Here is a 20124-nt window from a genome sequence, read left to right as displayed (position 1 = left end):
AAATCCACATGATTGCCTAATGACATTTACTCTTCTTTATAGGCAAATCATTTCATTGACCAATGACCATATAAATATAGCAATAATGTTTAACAAGTAGTGATATGGTAATGAAGAATATCACAAACTCATAATACCAATACTGAAACAACATCAGTTAACCCAACCTGTATACATTATACATGAAAACAAGAGCACTTTTCTATAATAACCTATGAATAAACTGTAAGTCTTCTGAAAATATAAGCTGTAAAAGATTGTGCTAGGTACTATGTTCTTTGGCATCCATAAATTCTTTTGTGAATAATGTCTATAAATGTCTTCATATTTTTAAAGAATACATTTCAAGTGTTCTAATATGCAGAAGAATTTTTCATTTGTCCATAGCATGTAATAGAAAAAAAAACTTTAGAGTAAAACTATTTTTCCCCATTTTGGACAAGTATATTGCATTTTTTCATGCATACTGTCACCCCACTCCCTCAAATGCCTCCAAACTCTGTAAAAATTATACAGACATTCTATTCCATTTATAAAAATATCAAACATGCAAATATTAAGTAGAGTTTTTCTAACAAAGTAAGAAACAGCAAAGTCTATTGACAAACATGAAAGGCTTTACTTGGAAGTTTGTTAGAAACACACTCCAGGCTATTCAGACCACACCCTAAACCTACTGAATGATAAACTCAATTTTTAATAAGATCCCCAGGTGGTTCCATTACACAATAAAGTTTGAGAAGCATTGATTTAATATACTCATCGATTGATGTAAGTTTCTATAAATTAACCATATCTAAAAAACTGGTTATAAGTGAGTATTCCATATGTACCCTTTACTTTAGCAGCGTTCAAGATTTAGCATGTAATAGAATCACCAAGAAAGCTTGGGGAAAAAAGTGGATTTTCAAGTTTTTGAATTTAGTAGGTCTAAGATCAGGCCTGGTTTTCCCAAACTCCCATGTATTGAATTAAAGTTAATGATAAGATAATAAGAATTCTTGTAAACAGCTCCAGATCAGCACAATACCTAATACACAAGAAAGTAACACGCAAACTGTTTCTGTTATTCTGAAATGTGTCAAACTTTTTCTGAAACTGTTCATCATAGAATTAAAAATTTGGCATTAAACAGAAATAGTTCCATTCATGAGATCTTATGAATTATTTTTTTCCAAGAAATATTAAAAGATAAAGTAATTTACTGGAGACCTTGAAGTTGACACTGTCCCCTTTGGAATCAAGTATTTATTATATTAGAAAATAAAGACCAATGCATTCTGCAGAGAGCTACTTACAACTGTCTCCAGATCTCAAACACAAATGCGCCCAGTAGCCACTCAGGTAATTAACGGGAGAAACAAGGAACATGCTACCCCAGTTACAGACATTCGGAATGTAAAAGCCCCATGCAGAGCAAACAAGAACACTTCTGCGGGCAGCGTTCAGTCCTGTGAGTTGCCATTTTCCAGTACACGTGCTAGCACGGTTTTTCTAATTAACTCTCCTGTGAGCCAAAGTGCGTATTTTTATTGTTAGTTTGCTCATGTGGTTTATTTTGGGGCTTTTGGGAAATTGTAGTTTGAATTTTACTTACAGCAACAAAACATAGTGCTATACCAGACTTGTAAACTCCTTTAGGCATGTGAAGCCAAATGAATTTTCAATGATTTGGGAAAATAAGCTATAGGTATCTGAGATTTGCATAGCTCTTTTATTTTTTTCTAACAGGTCTTGTCATGAAGCAATATGGACGATGTCCAGTTTGCATTCTTTTGCCTACATTATACACTTATTTCCAAGAGATGACCGTGAGAATTTTTGTGGAGTACCTGTCTCCACCTCACTTGTTATTGCTTGTTATGCATAAGTATGTAAAGCTATTTTACTTTACTGTTTTGATCCTGCATAATTACAAGAGATTTAAGATGTACAGAAACATTGTTTCCAAAGTTCACCTAGAGATATCTTTATACTACAACTTCCAAAATAAAAAGAATAGATCTAGTCACATGTTCAATAGGTACTTTTATTTTAAACAACAGCACACAAACACAATGACACAACAGGACCATCACCTTAATACTGATAACATTCCTTGACAAGTTACTTATAATTTACATATATTGTTTTCATCTGGAGCTATTTTAAATATTATCTTAATATATACTGTAAAACACAAATCCTAAATATATACTAGTTGCAAACATAATGTGCTTAGTTACTGTTTTCCTTGTTATTCAAATAAAGTAGTTTAAAGTTCTTCAAAATCATGTCCACTTGTGTTCATTGTTTCAGGATGCATGACTCGTCCCATGAATAGAATTGTACCTGTATTGGTTTGGAAGTAAACAAAAGAGGGGGTGAACAAAATAATAAAATATTTACCTTTCTTCTTGCTTACAATTAATGAAAATATGTTATTTACTTTTTCCTTCCTTCCGTCCTCCCTCCCTCCCTTCCTTCCTCCCTCCCTCCCTTCCTTCCTCCCTCCCTTCCTCCCTCCCTTCCTCCCTTCCTCCCTTCTCCCTTCTCCCTTTTCCCTTTCCTTCCCTTCCCTTCCCTTCCCTCTTTCCTTCTAGAGAAAGACTCTTGCTCTGATGCCCAGGCTGGAGAGCAGTGGCTCTATCTGAGCTTACTGTAACCCTGAACTCCTGAGCTCAAGCATTCCTCCCACCCCCAACACCTCTAGTAGCTAGGATAACAGATATGTGACAACATGCCTGGCTAATTTTTTTAAATTTTTATTTATGTAGAAATGGAGTCTCACTATGTTACCCAGGCTAGGCTCAAATTCCTGGCCTCAAGTGATCCTCCCTGCCTGGAACTCCCAAAGTGCTGAGATTACAGTCTGAGCCACCTCACCAGCCTTATTATTTTTATTAAAAAAAATTCACTTCAACATTATAAATTATCTGATAATTCAGTTGGCCAATCTCTGGAAAAAGAATAAATGAAATTGAGTATTGAGAAAAAAATCTCCATTTAAAAAAGAGGCTCTTTATGGCCTATTAAACAAAATTTTGTTTCCATAATAAACTTACCAGTTCTCCTGTTTCTGATAAGAAAGAAAAACGGATGGTCGACAATAACTTGAGGATACAGCACAGCCATCCTACTAATTGCAATCATTCCTACAGTGCAGAGAAAAAGTAATTATATGTCTGTGGATGTGCAGAGACTAATGAGTAATTCCTCAAAACCATCTAGGCCTATCCACCTAATGCAAAGACAACAATTTACAGGAAACAAGATTTTAAAGACTTAACTGGAGAAAAATTATAAAGGTGTTAAAATTTCTACTTGATCTTTTTAAAAAACAAAATGAAACAAAACAAATACACACTACAAACCAACCAAACAAACAATTTCTTCCCTCTACTCTACTAAAAATAATAGGACAATTTATTCTGCTTGTTATGAAATGTTTATTCTCAGTCTCACATAAATATGTGTGGCTTTACTAAAATAACTTTTGAGTAAAAGGAAGGGGGAGAATAAAGAAAAAACATCCCCAAACAAAAACTGAAGAGAGTTTCTCTATATTTTCAAATCATTATTTCTTTTGTCTGAAGTGGGTATTTTTACACAGCAAGTCACCAGGTTTCTAGTAAGTGGTCAGGATGGTGGTGATTAAAGGGGAAATACAACAGTGAGAGATGCAACGAGGTATCCTATGACTGGGCTACTAAATTCCCCTGAGATCCTCACTGTAAGATTGTTATATACTTGCTGCAGTATAGTTAATTGTCAAAAGAAAGTCCAGATTACATGTAAGGTTTCAAGCTGTCTTGATGCCTGAGGCTACTGTGCTCTTATTTCCTTCTGAAAACACTATCCTAACAGTGGCAGTGATGGTGGGGAGGGTATGTCGGGATAGTTAGTGGGTACGAAAATACAGTTAAATAGAATGAAGATCTAGTATTTGATAGCACATAGAAGTGATTATAAGTCAACAATAATTTGTTGTACATTTAAAAATAACTAGACAAGTATAATTGAAATGTTTGTAATAAAAAGAAACGATAAATGCTTGAGGTGATGAATACCCCATTTATCTTGATGTGATTATTATGCATTGTATGCCTATATTAAAAATATCCCATATTCTCCATAAATATATACACTTGCTATGTAGCCACGAAAACAAAAAATAAGAACTTTTTGCTGACAAAATTAAGAATCAACTTCAGCAAGCAATTTGGTAAGAAGAAAAATGTTTAAATGGGTAGCAGGAAAATATTTAAAATCTTTAAACCGGCAGCACAGCAGAAAAATCTATTTTCACAGAACTGCCAATGTCTTCCTGTCTCTCATTAGAGAGAAAATGAAGATGAGAGTTATCTGTAAAGGGGCACTGGAGTGAGTTCACATTTCACATCTATTTAGAAAATTCCAGCTGGTTCAGCATTTGGTTGACTTCTAAGTTAAAGCAGAGTGACTTTTTTGGCTTCATTTTGAAAAAGACCCCACTCCCCACCCAAGATTGCTCTAAAAATACAAATCTTTTAGAAGAGGGGAGAAGATTTTAGCAAACAGTACCTGAGACAGCAGCAGCTTCTGAGCCTTCTTCATTAACCTCTAAGAAGGACTTGTGAATTGCTTTGGAAAGAAAAATCTCCTTGTTATCTGCAAAAAGAGAATCAGAAACATTGTTTTTTTTCATTCAGAGATAGGAAAATATTTTGCCCTTTTGTTAAATGGATTTTAGAGATAGAAGAGACTGGGATACTGAAGAAAACCTAGGAGATAATGTTACAAGATTTCATTTATGAGATAACCATTGAAGATGTGGTTTTTAATTTGTCCTCATTTTATATTCTCTTGCTAATTCTTTTCCATTTTTATTGGTAGTTTTCCCATTTGTATGTCTTATATTTTCAGAAAAAGTGGAAACTTTTTAAAATAGTGACTTCAAATTATTTCATAAGTCAAGATTAAAATATCTCACACATTGCTCTTTAATTTTAAATATAAAAGCATGAAATGAAAACAGGTAAAAATTCAGATATAGCCAGAATAAAAAAGTTTTTTTAACCTAATATTTAATTACTATGATAATGTAAATATCCTTGGCAAAGAAAAATGAAGCTGACTTCTAGATTCATAATGTAAATTTATGAAAAAGTTACTTTCCATTATTACAATTAATTGGTTTATCTGAGGATTCACAAACATGCTTTATCCTAAGGTAACAGGAAATAACACATTTTTAGCATTAGGAAGACTATTTTTCCCTTCCTATTTATGCCTGTTTTAAGGTAAAGGCTGTTATAGGCTATATTATGTTCTACACAAATTTATATGTTGAAGTAATAATCCCCAGTACTTCAGAGAGTGACTATATTTGGAGACAGAATTTTAAATTTAAATGAGGTCATTAGGGTGGGTCCTAATCCAATATGACTAGTGTCCTTATAAGGAGAGGAAATATGGACACAGACAGGTACAGAGGGAAGGCCCTGTGTAATGGTTAATTCACTGCATGTGTCAGCATGGCTGAGCCATGGTGCTCAGATATTTAGTCAAACATTGTCTGGATGTTTCTATGACAGTGTTTTTAGATGAGATTGACACTGGCAGACTTTGAGTAAAGCTGAGTACCCTCACAATGTGGGTAGGCCTCATCCAAGCAGCTGAAGGCTTTAATAAAACAAAGATTGGCCCTTCCCAAGCAAGGAGGAATTCTGCTAGCAGGCTGCCTTTGGGCTGCAATTTTTTCCAGGTCTCCACCTGAAGATTTTGAGCTTCTAAAGCCTCCATAATCATGAGCCAATTCCTTAAAATTTTTCTGTCTTCATAAATATGTATATAATGATAATTATATATATGTTTGTATATATACACATACATATGTTACAGGATCCTTGGGGTGTCGCTTCACCAGCCAGAAACCTCTGCTGCCAGTGGTGCCTTTGCCTGAGTTTTGCTTAGGCCTGCTGGGTTCATTGTGCCCACTCGGCCTGGCAGGCTGCACTTGGCTTGTGCTACCAGCCTGGACCCCACACCTGCCAAGGGCAAGCCAGGTGTGGAGTGGTGAGAGGCATGTGAGTGAGTGAGCATGGGGTCCATCTGCTGCACACAGTCAGGCACTCTGGTTACAGCAGAGAAGGCAGCTCCAGGCACTGGCATGGGTGCTGGCTCACTGCTAGGCTGCAACTGGACCAGAAGTACCACAAGCAGCTTCCACTGCTGGCACCAGGAAATGTGGTGGCATTTGGAAGCTTGGAGACACCAGGAACCGTAGAGCTTCAAAGAGGGTGTTACAGCCCTGGCTTGGGAGCTACTAGGTCTGGGCTTCCTGAAGAGCCACGGCACTTCTCTCCTTTCTTCTCTCCTTCTTGTTGCCTACAACATGGCGAGCAAGGGGCATGTTTCAGTCCTATTTATGTTACAGCTGTTTCACCCCTGACATTTGGTGGGTCCCGATTTCTTGTCCCATGTCCAGGAAGAATGAGGTAGGCAGACAAGTGGAGGGTGAGCAAGGCAAAGAGGTGCTTTACTGAGGGACAGAACAGCTCAGAGGAGAACTGCAGTGGGTAGCTCCTCTCTGCAGGCAGGTTGTCCCAACGAGTGTCCAACTCTTAGCAGAGAGGAGTCCCACAGTAGGTACCTCCTCTCTGCAGGCAGGTCATCCTGTCATCTGCTTGAGTCTGACTGAGTTTGGGGGTTTTTATGGGCTTCAGAGGGGAGGAAGTATGTGCTGATTGGTACATGGGTGGCCACGGGTGGCCCAGAAAAAGCACCGTAAGTTCTCACTCTGGTCCACAGAACTGGCAGCCTGGACCCCAGGCCTCAGGTCATCCCTGGCCTAAAGGTGGGGTTTCACTGGGGACCCTCCCTTTCCACCCAGGAGCCTGTCTGCCTCCTGCTACCATTGGCATGCCCTCCACAGTACCCATGGCATCCAGGCTGTCTGTGCTGAGGGGTGCCTGCAGGCCTGTACTGAGCTGCCTTTAACCCCCTCTTGGCCTCCCTGCTCATCAGTGCCCAAAGTCTGGAGGGGGCCGAGTTGGCAGGGGGTTGATGTGTCAGCACTGCCCCGGGCATGTGCACACCCGGCCAGCTCATGACAGCATCTGGGCTCGGCCACAACTTTGCTCTGAAATCAGAGTGGTCTCCGGGATCAGGGAGAGGCCAGGCAGTAGGAGCAGGCACTTCTGAGCCTGCAGTAGAAGGGGGCTTCCTGGGCCTGGAGAGTGCAGAGATGCCCAGGTCCACAGCGACTGTGCCCGGTCAACGGGGCTCCCACCTCTCCAACTCAGAAGGGGGCGGGCTTCTGCCTGTTCCCAGCTCCTACTGGCTCAGTGGAGCATGAAGTCCTGGCTGCTCCTCCATCCCTTGTTGTAGCCGAGGTCATGGCAGCGGCCACTCCAGACAGGCTACTGCTGCCATCACGTAAACATGACTAATATACCACGTGCAGATAGAGGGGACAGACGGCCATCTACACACCAAGAAGGGAGGCCTCAGAAGAAACCAACTCGCTGACACTTTTATTTCAGACTTACAGCCTCTAGAGCTGTGAGAAAATAAATTTCTGTTTTTTTTAAGCCACTCAGTCTATGTTACTTACAGCAGCCCTAGCAAACCATAAAATGTCTTCCAATCTTGGGTTTTCAACTTTTCCCTAAGAATGAAACAAAACAAACAAAAGATGCCTCAAATGCATTTTTTGAAAGAGCATAAGAAAGTAAGAAAAAGAATTACTCAAATTTATGACCCCCCTTTCAATTCCAGGAGATCTAATTCAAATTTCAGATAAATAACTTTGCTGCTGATGTCCAGCACCATTAAAAGCACTATTGATTTCCCATTAGGTTGCTTAGTTAGACTTTGTGAGTATCAAGTCCTACCCACAAAATACATTTACCTTCAAGCTTTCAAAAGCACAAAATTATCTAATACGTATAGGGAATGATGTTCAATATTTTTGGTACATCTGTTACAGAGGACCTGATTACTTTGAATAAGCCCCAAGACAGCTAACAATGGCATCTCTGAATATACTTTTAATGGGAATATTACTTCCTCAGATCTTATTTGGTACTAACATATAAGCACTACATTATTAAATAGTCCATTTCACATGTTATGATGTTTTATTCTAGAATGTATTTGTTGACTAGAAGAAAAATTAAAAAGCAATCAAGTTTTCACATTTAGTAATAAAGTATAATTAGCGCCCTCAAATCCAAAAGAGTAGTGTTTTTTTAAGAAAAATTTAAGTTGTGTTAAGTAACTAAATATATACTGGTAAAATAAACACATAAATTTCAAGACAGTAGCTGGGCACAGCGGCTCATGCCTGTAATCCTAGCACTTTGGGAGGCTGAGGCAGGAGGATCACTTGAGCCCAGGAGCTTAAGACCAGCTTAGACTACATAGTGAGACTTCATTTCTATGTAAAATAAGATAATATTAATTTAAATTTTAAAATAGTAATAATAAAAAAGAAAACATTTAAAAAATAAATTTTAAGACAGTAAAACATATTAACTATTTAGCAGTTATTTGATGCTGTATTATTTTCAGGTTCTGTGGCCCATTTTCATCTGTCTGTGAGTTAAGCAACAAGAGCCAATATTATGACCTTGAATACAAAGGTGCTAGAACCCAGTTCCTACAGGGTAATGAGTTTCCACATTGTCAGCTAAGCCCTTCTGAAGAATTGTAAAAGGAGTTCTCCTCAAAGACACAACATAATATTCCAACTACATCAATTTGCACATAGGAAATGGTCTCCAATAGCTACGAGGCTTGACCGGCTGGCTATAGTAGGCACTTTGAAATAAGAAAAAAATCATCCCTTTATTTCTGGCCTCTGCCCCAAATATTGTAATATCCTTTAGTCACCTATCTTCTCGCCTGTTCCCACTTGCCCCACCAAAATGACGGTGGTGGTAGTTGTGGCAGGGATATTGCAAGGTACTTATGGCAGAAAGAGAAAGAAAACAAAGATGCTAAGGGTTCTTCTCAGAGAGCTAGTTATTTAAAAGACAATGAAATGGACAAAGTTTTAAACAAAATTCATTTAAAAAAACAGATTGTCCAAATAAACAATATTAAGAACAAAAAAAGAACCTACCCAAGAATACAGAAAATAATTTTTTAATCACAAAAAATACTATGTATAATTTTCTGTAGATAAATGTTAATTAACTTTATGAGATAAGTTATTTACAATGAATATCTATTCATTATACATGATAAATTTTGATAGATGTACAAATATCTGTGAACCTTCCTCCACAAATAAAATACAAAATAGTTGGCTGGTTGTGGAGGCTCACACCTGTAATCCCAGCACTTTGGGAGGCTGAGGCAAGCAGATAACCTGTCAGGAGTTCGAGACCAGCCTGGCCAACATGGTGAAACCCCATCTCTACTAAAAATACAAAAAAATTAGCCAGGCGTGATGGCAGGTGCCTGTGATCCCAGCTGCTAGGGAGGCTGAGGCAGGAGAATCGCTTGAACCCAAGAGACGGAGGTTGCGGCAAGCCAAGAACGTGCCATTGCACTCCAGTCTGGGTGACAAGAGTGAAACTCTGTCTCAAAAACAAACAAACAAACAAAACTAAAATATTTCCATCTACCCTAAAAAAGTATTTGTTCTTCTTTATGCAAATAATTTTGAAAATGAAGAGATTTGCTATGAGCTACACTATTTTATAGAAATGTATAAATTATAAAATTGAGTCAAGGAAAAAAATAGAATATTTGAATAATCCAGTAACCATTAAAGTAATTGAATCAGTATACAAAAACTTTCTCCACCCTCGAAATTAAAGACTCCAAGCCTAGACAGTTTTCTAGGTGATTTTAACCAAATCTTCAAGGAACAGATAGAATTACCTGTTGTAAAATTAGAAAGAGAATTAGAAAGAGAACAAAAGCTATCTAACTCATCTGCGGATATTTTACTTTGCTGTAAAAATTGAAAAAAAAGGCAATATAAGAAAGAAAATCATAGACCAAGCTCACCTATTGGCATGAAGATAACAGTTCTTTAAAAATCAGAAAATTAAACTCAGCAACACATAAAAATCATCTTTTTGAATGAGTTTCAATGGATGTTACAGTGTATCATGACTCAGCAGTAGAGAACCGCTCTCCTGACTGCCTCTAGTTCACCTTAAAGCTTCCTCCAGGATGATCTTATCAAAATACAAATCCAATTATGCCACTACCCCACTTAAAACACTTTATCCCCTGTCCTGCTTGCTCTCCCTCTGACCTCACCTTCAGTATACTACAAACCTGCATACCTGCTCTGTATAAATGATAAGGACCTCTATCAGGCTGCCTTTGCTTCCTTCAATTAGTATTCTTTGCCCCATATGCTGTGCTTCAAATTATATAAACTGAAATAGCCTCAACATAGCACGCTTTGTTATTTCTGTATCTTTGTTTCCCTAGAACCTCCCTCAACTTTTGTTGTACAATAAGACACCTACTCTAGTTTAAAAGCTCAGCATCTAGCTCTGTGAGGCTTTTTCTGCTCTCCTCTAATTCGTAAATCACTAAAGTAGATCTGATCACTCCCCTATTGAACCCAGAAACTAATTCTATTGAAGCTTTTCTAATATGTTATATTTGCATTGACGCTTCCCTCTTCCTGGACAGTCTACTTCCTTAAGGCAAAGATTGTGTCATTTTTCTTAGTAACCTTGTTTTCTGGCATATAGTAGGGCCTAAAGAATGAACTAACCCTAGTAAAGGGAGTTTCCTGGTAATGTTCAATTCTCCAGTCTTTAACCCAGTATATTGTCATAGACAGGATTTCAGTAGTTGTTGAATGAAAGTGGTTAACTATTTCATATCATAAGACTTTGGGTATATAAAGTCTTTTAGTGTCATTTGATGTGCACTATAACCACAACTGTGTTCATAATTATGGGTATAAAGTTTAGTCTTGTAATAGGCCAGGCATGGTGGCTTATGCCTGTAGCCCCAGCACTATGGGAGGCCAAGGCAGGCCGATTGCTTGAGGCTGATGGCTTGAGCCCAGGAGTTGGACACCAGCTTGCGCAACATGGCAAAACCTCATCTCTACAAAAAATTACAAAAACTAGCTGGGCGTGGTAGTCCCAGCTACTCAGGAGGCTGAGGTGGGAGGATTACCTGAGCCCGAGAAGGTTGAGGTTGCAGTGAGCCAAGATAGCACCACTGCACTCCAGCCTGGACACAGAGTGAGACCCTGTCTTAAAAAAAATTCTTTTCAAGTTTATTCTTGTAATAAATAAAACATAAGACAACAATTTAAAGTAGATGTTCCAAGAAAATTGACAACAGCAGCAGAGAGGGAAAAAGTGCAAAGACCACAAACATGCTAAAAGACTTAAAAATCTGATTGAGTAAAAGAGTAAGGGGAACAGGATCCAGCAGACTAGTGCTATTGTACTTATTTCAAAGACAGCAAAACAAAGATTGAATGCAACTTTTGGATTCCCATATCATGATTAACTGCTACATGAAGGATAGCAAATGTCTACACATGTAAATGAGACCTTAGGACAATTAACCTTCAGAAAAACACCATCCCATTGGATATATAAGTAGAAGAAAAGTAGTAGAACAAATAATAAGGCCAGGAATAGTGGCTCACACCTGTAATCCCAGGTGTGATTGAGGCAGGCGGATCACTTGAGTTTAGGAGTTCAAGAGCAGCCTGGCCCACATGGTAAAACCCTATCTCTACTAAAACTATAAGAATTAGCCTGGTGTGGTGGCGTGCGCCTGCAATAGCAGCTACTCAGGAGGCTGAGGTCAGATAATTGCTTGAACCCGGGAGGCAGAGGTTGCAGTGAGCCAAGATTGCGCCACTGCACTCCAGCCTCAGTGACTCCGTCTCACACACACAAAAAATAATAAATAAAAAAAAAATCACATCACAGGAACTCAGGGGAAAAAATAAAATGAAGGCTTTTTTCTTGAGACAAACTTCAAGCAGTCTCATTAAAATAAAATATAAGCAGAAAGTGGTCTAAGCAAGCATGTGTCTGCAGCCACAAAATCTTAGAAGTAGATCAGGTCATGCAGAGAAACAGGCAATGTCATTCAGTAGACAATCAAGACCATCTTTCCTGCTCGACCATACACTCTTCAAGGCCTGGACTTTGCCTGTTCTACTTATCTCATCCACAACACTGTGCACACTGCCAGGTACCACGTATGCACTCAGATATTTGATAAATTGAATCAGAATGCAAAGGGGTATTACGGAGATTTACACTGATGAAGTTGTCTTGTTGGTTAGAGAAAAGTTAGCTATTCTCTCAATCAATCAAGCAAAGGCAAATAGCTTTTTGTTTTTTGTTTTTAAATCTGCTGGCACCAAGCAGCCTTCTCCTTCTGGCCACAGCAGACAGTGCTGCCAAATGACTGGTCCTACTTTCCTCCAGGCAGCATGAGGCCAGGATTTTTACAATGGATGAGATGGGAACAGGGCCAGTAAACCCTAGGTTCCCCAGAGAAAAACTGGGCAATAATTCAAGCTCTTCTGAAAAAAGCAGGGCAAGACTACAAAGGCATTCATTCAGTCACTTAGTAAATATTTATTCAGTACCCACTACATATGAGGTATTGTGTAGGGCACCAAAGGCTCTAAGTACCTGAGATTAACATCATGCTTGCAGGATGGCCATCATGCAAGTGTAGGCCACTACTTCCTCTGTGGCACTGTTCCTAAATTCAGCCAATTTAAATAGATTTCTGCGTCATCAACGGCATGCTTAAAATAACAAAATGACGAAGAGTATTATAACAGAACCCTAGCATACCAAAAGTGTCTCTGTGCTTTAGTTGCCAAAATATTTTTAGCTTCAGCCCCACCCATGAAATTTATAAAAGTTCCTAGAATTTGAGTTCCCTTAAGATAGGAATAATGTTTCTTTGTTTGCTTTTCTGGATAGATTTTGTTACAAAACCAGCAAATATTCATTTATTGGTTCATTCATCCATTCATTCATTCATGTGCTGAGCACCTACTATGAGTCAGATGCACCACGTATACTATGATGAACTAAACAGTTCCTTCCTAATGAGAAGAAAGCAGACATCAAATAAAAGAACAAAAAAAAGCAAATCAATAAAAGACTACAATTTATTGTATAGTAAGTATAACTAAGCTAACAAGATAAGGTGATATGTTGGTTAGTGACTGGGGCAGCGAAGAGAAGCTACTTGACACAGGTTATTCAGGAAGATGGGTCTGAGAGGGCAAACCTTAGCTGAGACTGAAAGAATACAAAGGAACCAGCCACTGGAAGAAATAAAGGGAGAGTATTTCAGATGGAGGGAAAAGCTAGTGCAGACCCTGATACAAACTGGGCATGTTTAAGGAACCAAAGAAGGGGCTGTGTGGCTGCAGTGTAGAGTGGGGAGGGCAGGAAGTATGAGAGAAGTCCCCATGCTTGTAGCCAGGTGGGATACAGTGACATTTACTCACAACATTCACCCACTCAGTATCTATCCTGTCCCCCACCCCCCAAATTCTCTTCTGTGTTCTGGGGACAGAAAGATGTGTATGCTTTTGAATAGCTCTGAGCTCAGAGACAAGTATGTAAACAAACAGTCTAGGAGAAAATGAAACATGTGCTAACAGAGGTGTGTGCAAAATGCTACCAGATTCCAGATAAGGAAAAGTAAACCATTTAAGAAGGAAGAGGAATGTCAGGGCAAGCTTCTCTGATGTGTCAACATTTCAGCTTGCTCTTAAACAATTAGTAAGAGGGAAAAGTCAGAGAAGGCAAGAAGGATATTCCAAGCAGAAGATTCTATTTGTAAAGTGAGAGAAACTTTACATCCCCAGTGGGGATCTCTTGAAGGTCCAGTTGGAGCCTGAGCTATGAGGAGGTTAGGGAGTAGGAGAGGACATAATTTTAAGAATTTTGATGATGATGCTAGAGAGCCTGGATTTGTGCAGAAGTAATAGGACACAAGCTTTGATTCTAGAAGAGAGCTGTGGCAGCTGCTGTGAAGGGTGAATCAGATAAGCAAACAGCTGGGGGCAGGAAGATGAACTTTGTTAGCTGTTGCAATAATCCAGGCAAGAAAGTAGAAGAATTGGAATTATGGCAATGAGAGAGAAATGGAGCCTTGTAGTTTATAGGTGCAAGGAGAAAGAGAACAAACAAGGGCAGGGGGTAAGAGCAGGTCCAGCATAAATCAACAGCACTTGAGTCTGCCCTGAATATGGCTTTTGGTGTGTCTTCTTAATTCCTTTATTTTATTGGCTTCTTTATTAAAGCTTGTACTTGATGCTGAAGGATTTAGTACTCTCTTTCTCCTTCCCCTTACACCTTCCAAGAGGATTATCTATTAATCCAAATGCTGACAGTCATTCATTTCCATTACAAAAATAGTCCTTCCCTATAACAGGATCCTTGCTGCAAATAGATGAGCATTTTAAATAGAGCCTGAGAAAATGATTCTCAGCACTTTCTATAATCCATGTTTATTGTATGAGCCTTTACTGTTTTTTATGTTAATAGAATTTACCAACAAAAGCAATGGATATCAAATTGAGATAAAAAATGTAATAAATATTGAGTATCTAATTTTATTCATTTCTTCATTCAGTAGGTGCTAAGCAGAAAGCACAGTGCTGGGCACTATAGGAAACACGTGTAAGAATCAATCTTGGAGGGTTTAAATTCTGGCAGGGGATATTAGACATATAAATAATAATATGAGATAAAATGAGATATGTGCCATAAAGAAAGGCACAAGGTATCATGAATTTAAGAAGGAATGATTACGTCTGGTTGCTGTAGTCATGATACATTGATGAAATTGGGGATGTTAAAGCTGAGGTTCAGTGCAGGAGATTTTTCTTGTGTAAGAGACTTCACAAAGGCAGAGAGCTGGGGACAGGTGAGACACAGAGTGAGTATTTAGTTTGGCTGGGGCAGGAGTTGTGTATATGGAATCAGCCAAAGTGAAGCCTGGTCTCAATGCCCTGCTGAGCAGCGGATGGGGCACAGCCTACTGAAGGCCAGCTTTGAACAGGAACTGGAACTGGAGCGATCTAAGAGTAAGTTTTTAAGGCGATTCATCTTGGCAGTGGCAGATAAAATAGATTAGATTGGAGAGAGATTGGAAACTGTTTAGAAGGCTATTGAAATAGTCTACGGCAGCAGTAACGAAAGTCGGAAATAAGAGCGGATGCCATGGAATAAAAAATGAAAGAGTGGACTTGAGAGGTCTTAGCAAAAGATCTCAAGTCACTCCATTTTTCCAGAAGCAAGAGACAGCGAAGCAGGTTTTATTTTTCCCCACTGCTAAATCACGTATGCTATTTTTGAAGAAAGATACAATTTTATCACATAATTTAAGAAAGTGACAGTATAACAATAGTACTGAATTATTCTCTGGGTGATTTCAAATTTACTAATTAATTCTATTATTAATGACTTTTTTTTAAAAAATAAGAAACGAGGTCTCATTATGTTGCCCAGGCTGGTTTTGAATTCCTGGACTGTCCTGCCTAAGCCTCTCAAAGTGTTGGAATTACAGGCATGAGCTACTGCGCCTGACCTATTAATGATATTTTTTTAAAGTTTTCTTCTAATTTTTAAACAAGATTTTTAATTAAAAAAGCAATAATATACAAGGTAAAACTCCAAACACTACAGAGCGGTATATGAAATGAAAACTCCTCTTTCATCTAAAGTCTCTGTCCTGTATTCCAGAGGCAATTGCTGTTATCACTTTCTAAGATATTGTTCAAAAATTTTCTAGCCATTTAAAAGCCTATATACGTACATATATTGTTCTCTATCTTTTCATTTCTCCTATTTTTCTTTTCTTTTGATTTTTTAGTCATATCATGTGCTTGACTCCCCTGTCTTTTGACCAATATGTTCCCATTCTGCCTTTTAATTTTTTTTTCTTCTCTGTTTCCATATGCTTTCTCCAATATAGGATTTCTCAGCCTTTTCACAATTGGCATTTTTGGCTGGATAATCCTTTATTGTGGAGGAGCTCTCCTGGGCATTGCAGATGTTAGGAAGAATCCCTGGCCTCTTTGCCCAGATCCAAAATCTGGGCAAAGAAAAATCTTCTGGAAAGAATTCAGCATTCTAGATGCCAATAAAAACACTGATGTTTCATGTAAGGAGATCAAAATATCAACATTAACAGGGATCTGGAAGAAGTTGATTCTGACTTTTATGACTGATAGTTTCAAAATTTCATTGAAGGAACTAACTGTGGATGTGGTAGAAACAGCAAGAGAACTTGAATTAGAAGCGAACCCTGAAGATGTGACTAGATTGCTGCTATCTCATGATCAAATTTAAATGGATGAGGAGTTGCTTCGTAGGAACGAACAAAGAAAGTGGTTTCTTGATATGAGATCTAATCCTGGTGAAGATGCTCTGAACACTGTTGAAATGACAACGAAGTTCTTAAACTATTACAGAAACTTAGTTGATAAAGCAGTGGTAGGATTTGAGAGGACTGACTCCAATTTTGAAAGAAGTTGTACTGTGGGTAAAATGCTATCAAATAGCATTGCATGATACAGAGAAATTGTTCATGAAAAGAAGAGTACAGGGATGCAGCAAACTTCATTGTTGTCTTATTTTAAGAAATTGCCACAGTCACTCCATTCTTCAACAACCGCCACCCTGGTCTATTAGAAACCATCAATATCAAGGCAAGATTCTCCACCAACAAAAAGCTTATGATTCACTGATGGCTCAGATGATCATTAGCATTTTTCAGCAATAAAGTATTTTTACATTAAGGTATGTGCCTTACTTTTTCAGACATAATGTCTTTGTACCTTTTACAGACTATGGTATAGTGTAAACATAACTTTTATATGCACTGGGAAACAAAAAATTCATGTGACTCATTTTATTGGAATATTCACTTTAGTGCAGTGGTCTGGAGCCAAACCTGTAATATACTGAGGTAAGCCTTTATATATCCTAAACACCATGAGATTCTCATTAAAGTAGAAACAAAATGCATGCAAGTAATTTTCCTAGGTATTTATGGGGATTATGAAGAGTTATAGACATTAATCATCAAGGTTATGATGTTATTTGGAGAGAAAAAAACTAGACATATGAAAATGATACCAACCTTACAAGCAAAGCATATGGTGCTCAAATAAATGATGAAGAGATAAATGCTACTGAATTTAGAGGAAACAAAGAGGCAAGTTTTATAATTAAAACAATAATTTTTGAATGAATGATTTATAAATTAACATGTGTGTGCATGCCATGGGGAATGTAAGGATATATTGGTTAGGGTGGATGGCATACTGGAGCTGCTTACACTCTGGAAATTAATAATGTAATAATCAACGAATTCTCACTGAAAGACTGGGAAGTTTGCTTTAGATCTTTTATCAGGTGATCCTGAAAACCTGAATGGGGTGGTATTTGAGAACAGCAAATCCGGGATTTTTTACTTATGTTTAAGGGGGCAAATAGTCCTTAGATCATATGTAATGTGGGGCCAAGTAAACCTCTTGTCTTCTTTCCCTCATCCTTTTTACCCTTCAGTGAACATTTACTGTGTCAACTGTATGTCAATTCTTTACAAGGCACCAGGAATACAACTGTGAGTAGGACACAGAGCAGGATTCAGTTCTCATGGAAGTTTCGATCAAACAAAAGCTTTCTATACATTTATATACATTACATAGAATGTAAACTTTATATACATTCTATATACTCTGCATATAGAATGTATTAATTCTCTGGAAGATTCTAGTGTTATTTCCAATCTCTAAACCATCTGTATTCATAATGCATGTTTATGGTCTATTGTCTCTGTCTCTGTAAAGGCAATTAAATATTACCTTATAAACTTTCCAAATATGTTAGAAATTATAAGCTACACTGACCACAATAATTGATTTGCCACTGCAGTGCTACTCTGTCAGGATTAAGAGGCAGCAGATATTCTATTTGTTTGAAATAACTTCCTCCATGTTTGGGTGAGACAGTGAGGAATCACTAATCAAACTGAAAGTAGAACCACGTTAAGAAAGCAGAATGTAATTATCCAGTTGGAATTTGGCTAGTATGGTAAGACAGATTCTCTCAATTCCTAAGGAAGAGAAAATGACAATGTTAAATTATGCTAAACTTCAGCCATGAATTTATTTCTGACTCAGGTACAGATACCACAATATTTTTTGAATCTCTACCAGTCCTACATTCTTGATAACCCCACTGAAGGGTTCGGAGTCCTAGGAGTTTGGATATAAGCCATGAAAACATTTACTCAGGAAAGCTCATTTCTCTTATGTGCACAGGAACATTTATACAGTAGACATTTAGAAAAGCTATATTAGTGTTTAGGGCTGTACGCTCTCTGAACGAGGGGTAGAAGTTGTACCAAATACATTAATATCAACTCATTGCTAGAAGCTGAGTGCTGTTTAGAAAACAACATGCTCAGTCCTAAATCTGGGAGGAAAAAGGCTTTTTTGATCACAGACACATATTGAGAATTTCTCGAAAGCTATTAATATGACCCCCCCAAACTGTTTCTCTCTCACACACACCTTCATGTATATGTGCACATGCATTGTGTGCACACATTTATATGCAATTTTTAGGGTTGGAGGGCATCAGTTCTCTGAATTCAATCTATGGGCCCTCACACTCCAGGTTCAGAAGCTATGGTTCAGTCAGCTTGATTCTCTATGGGCTGCTGCTTCAGGCTAAGAAAACTAAATTCTCTCCTTTAACACAAGAACTGCTAAGGAATCTATCATCTCAGTGCTATTTAGAAATTTGGGTTAAATAATTGCATATAAAGAGGTCTTACATGTTGGGTTTCTTTAATCTTAATATATATCTATCTTTGTCTCATCAGAAAACAGATTGTATTTTATTTTCTCTCTTCTAAGGAAATGATAAAAATAATCATTATAGAACTTATTTACTCAGTCTTAAGTTCATTGTTGCCTTTTTTTGATGGCAAATTTCTTGGGGTTAGCTACTTAAAAATACTTCCAAGAGTATTTTACAAATTATAAACGCTTTAACATTGCTAATATTTCGTGATTTTTTTTATTTTGAAAAAATTAGGGTATTTGAATCAAATAATTCAACTGGATTTTTTTCTTGGGATATTTAAAATAAATTACTAGACACCCCAATGTGCCAGGTATACTTTGAAGTTACTTCTTTAAAATTAGTTTGTTTATTTATTATTATTATTAGAGACAGAGTTTCACTGTTGTTGACCAGGCTGGAGTACAACGGTGCAATCTCGGCTCACTGCCACCTATGCCTCCTGGGTTCAAGCAATTCTCCTGCCTCAGCCTCCTGAGTAGCTAGGATTACAGGCGCCCACGACCATGTGTGGCTATTTTTTTGTATTTTTAGTAGATGGCCAAGTTAGTCTCGAACTCCTGACCTCAGGTGATCCACTCACCTCGGCCTCCCAAAGTACTGGGATTACAGGCATAAGCCACCATGCCCAGCCTACTGGTTTTTTTTTTTTTTTTTTTTAATTAAAGAATTAGAACATGTTTATACCATCTCACTGGGTATTCTTTACTCTTTTAAAAAGGATCTTTGGTCTAGCCCTCACAGCAGACACTCATTTTATCCTCCCTTCTTTGTTTCTTACGTGATTTACTACAATGGGACGTATTGAGATAGTCAATCAACACATTTATTGATTATCTATTCTACAAGGCATTATGTCAGATGGGATGGGGAATCCAAAGATGATTAAGACAGGTCTTCCGGAGAATATAAATCCATTGTCAAAGATAAGATAAGAACCAGATAATATAAACTTAATGTTACGACTGTATTTATAGTTTTGCTTGTAGAGGTTAAATATGTTTTATGCTAGATTTATTTGGCAAGTGGTAACTATATTTTACTCCAGAACTCCATAGTAAATAGAGGATTTAACATCATCATTTAATAAAGCGCTTATGGAATAACATTTTTAAAAATTTGTGTTTATTTCTTACCAGAGAGGGCTGTCAAATTTGCATCTTTGATGAAAATTTCAGTTATTCCAAGAGCCTTCAAAACATCTTTTAAATCAATTTCCTGTTCCACTGTGAACCTGGAGAACACATAGGAATAAAAATATTTAGTTACAGCATATTGTTACCTGGGACAAGAA

At 37.7% G+C, this 20124-nt stretch overlaps 1 protein-coding gene across 2 annotated transcripts in view; it reads right to left on the bottom strand.

Moving 5' to 3' along the window:
• Nucleotides 1-2003: 2003 nt before the first annotated feature.
• Nucleotides 2004-20124, bottom strand: part of LOC105466121 (serpin family I member 1) — an 87097-nt gene continuing 68976 nt past the window's right edge. For both annotated transcript variants that reach the window (XM_011715106.3, XM_011715085.3), the window contains exons 6-9: nucleotides 19967-20064; nucleotides 4543-4629; nucleotides 3045-3134; nucleotides 2004-2331 (exon numbers count right to left, since the gene is read on the bottom strand). In XM_011715106.3, the coding sequence (XP_011713408.2) occupies nucleotides 2255-2331; nucleotides 3045-3134; nucleotides 4543-4629; nucleotides 19967-20064 (352 nt within the window). In that variant the 3' untranslated portion in view covers nucleotides 2004-2254. The remainder of the gene's footprint in view (nucleotides 2332-3044; nucleotides 3135-4542; nucleotides 4630-19966; nucleotides 20065-20124) is intronic.

Source organism: Macaca nemestrina, chromosome 2, assembly GCF_043159975.1.
Source record: "Macaca nemestrina isolate mMacNem1 chromosome 2, mMacNem.hap1, whole genome shotgun sequence".
Lineage (NCBI taxonomy): Eukaryota > Metazoa > Chordata > Mammalia > Primates > Cercopithecidae > Macaca > Macaca nemestrina.
The sequence above is the reverse complement of the archived record's forward strand: the minus strand, read 5'-3'. Positions and strand labels throughout refer to the sequence as shown.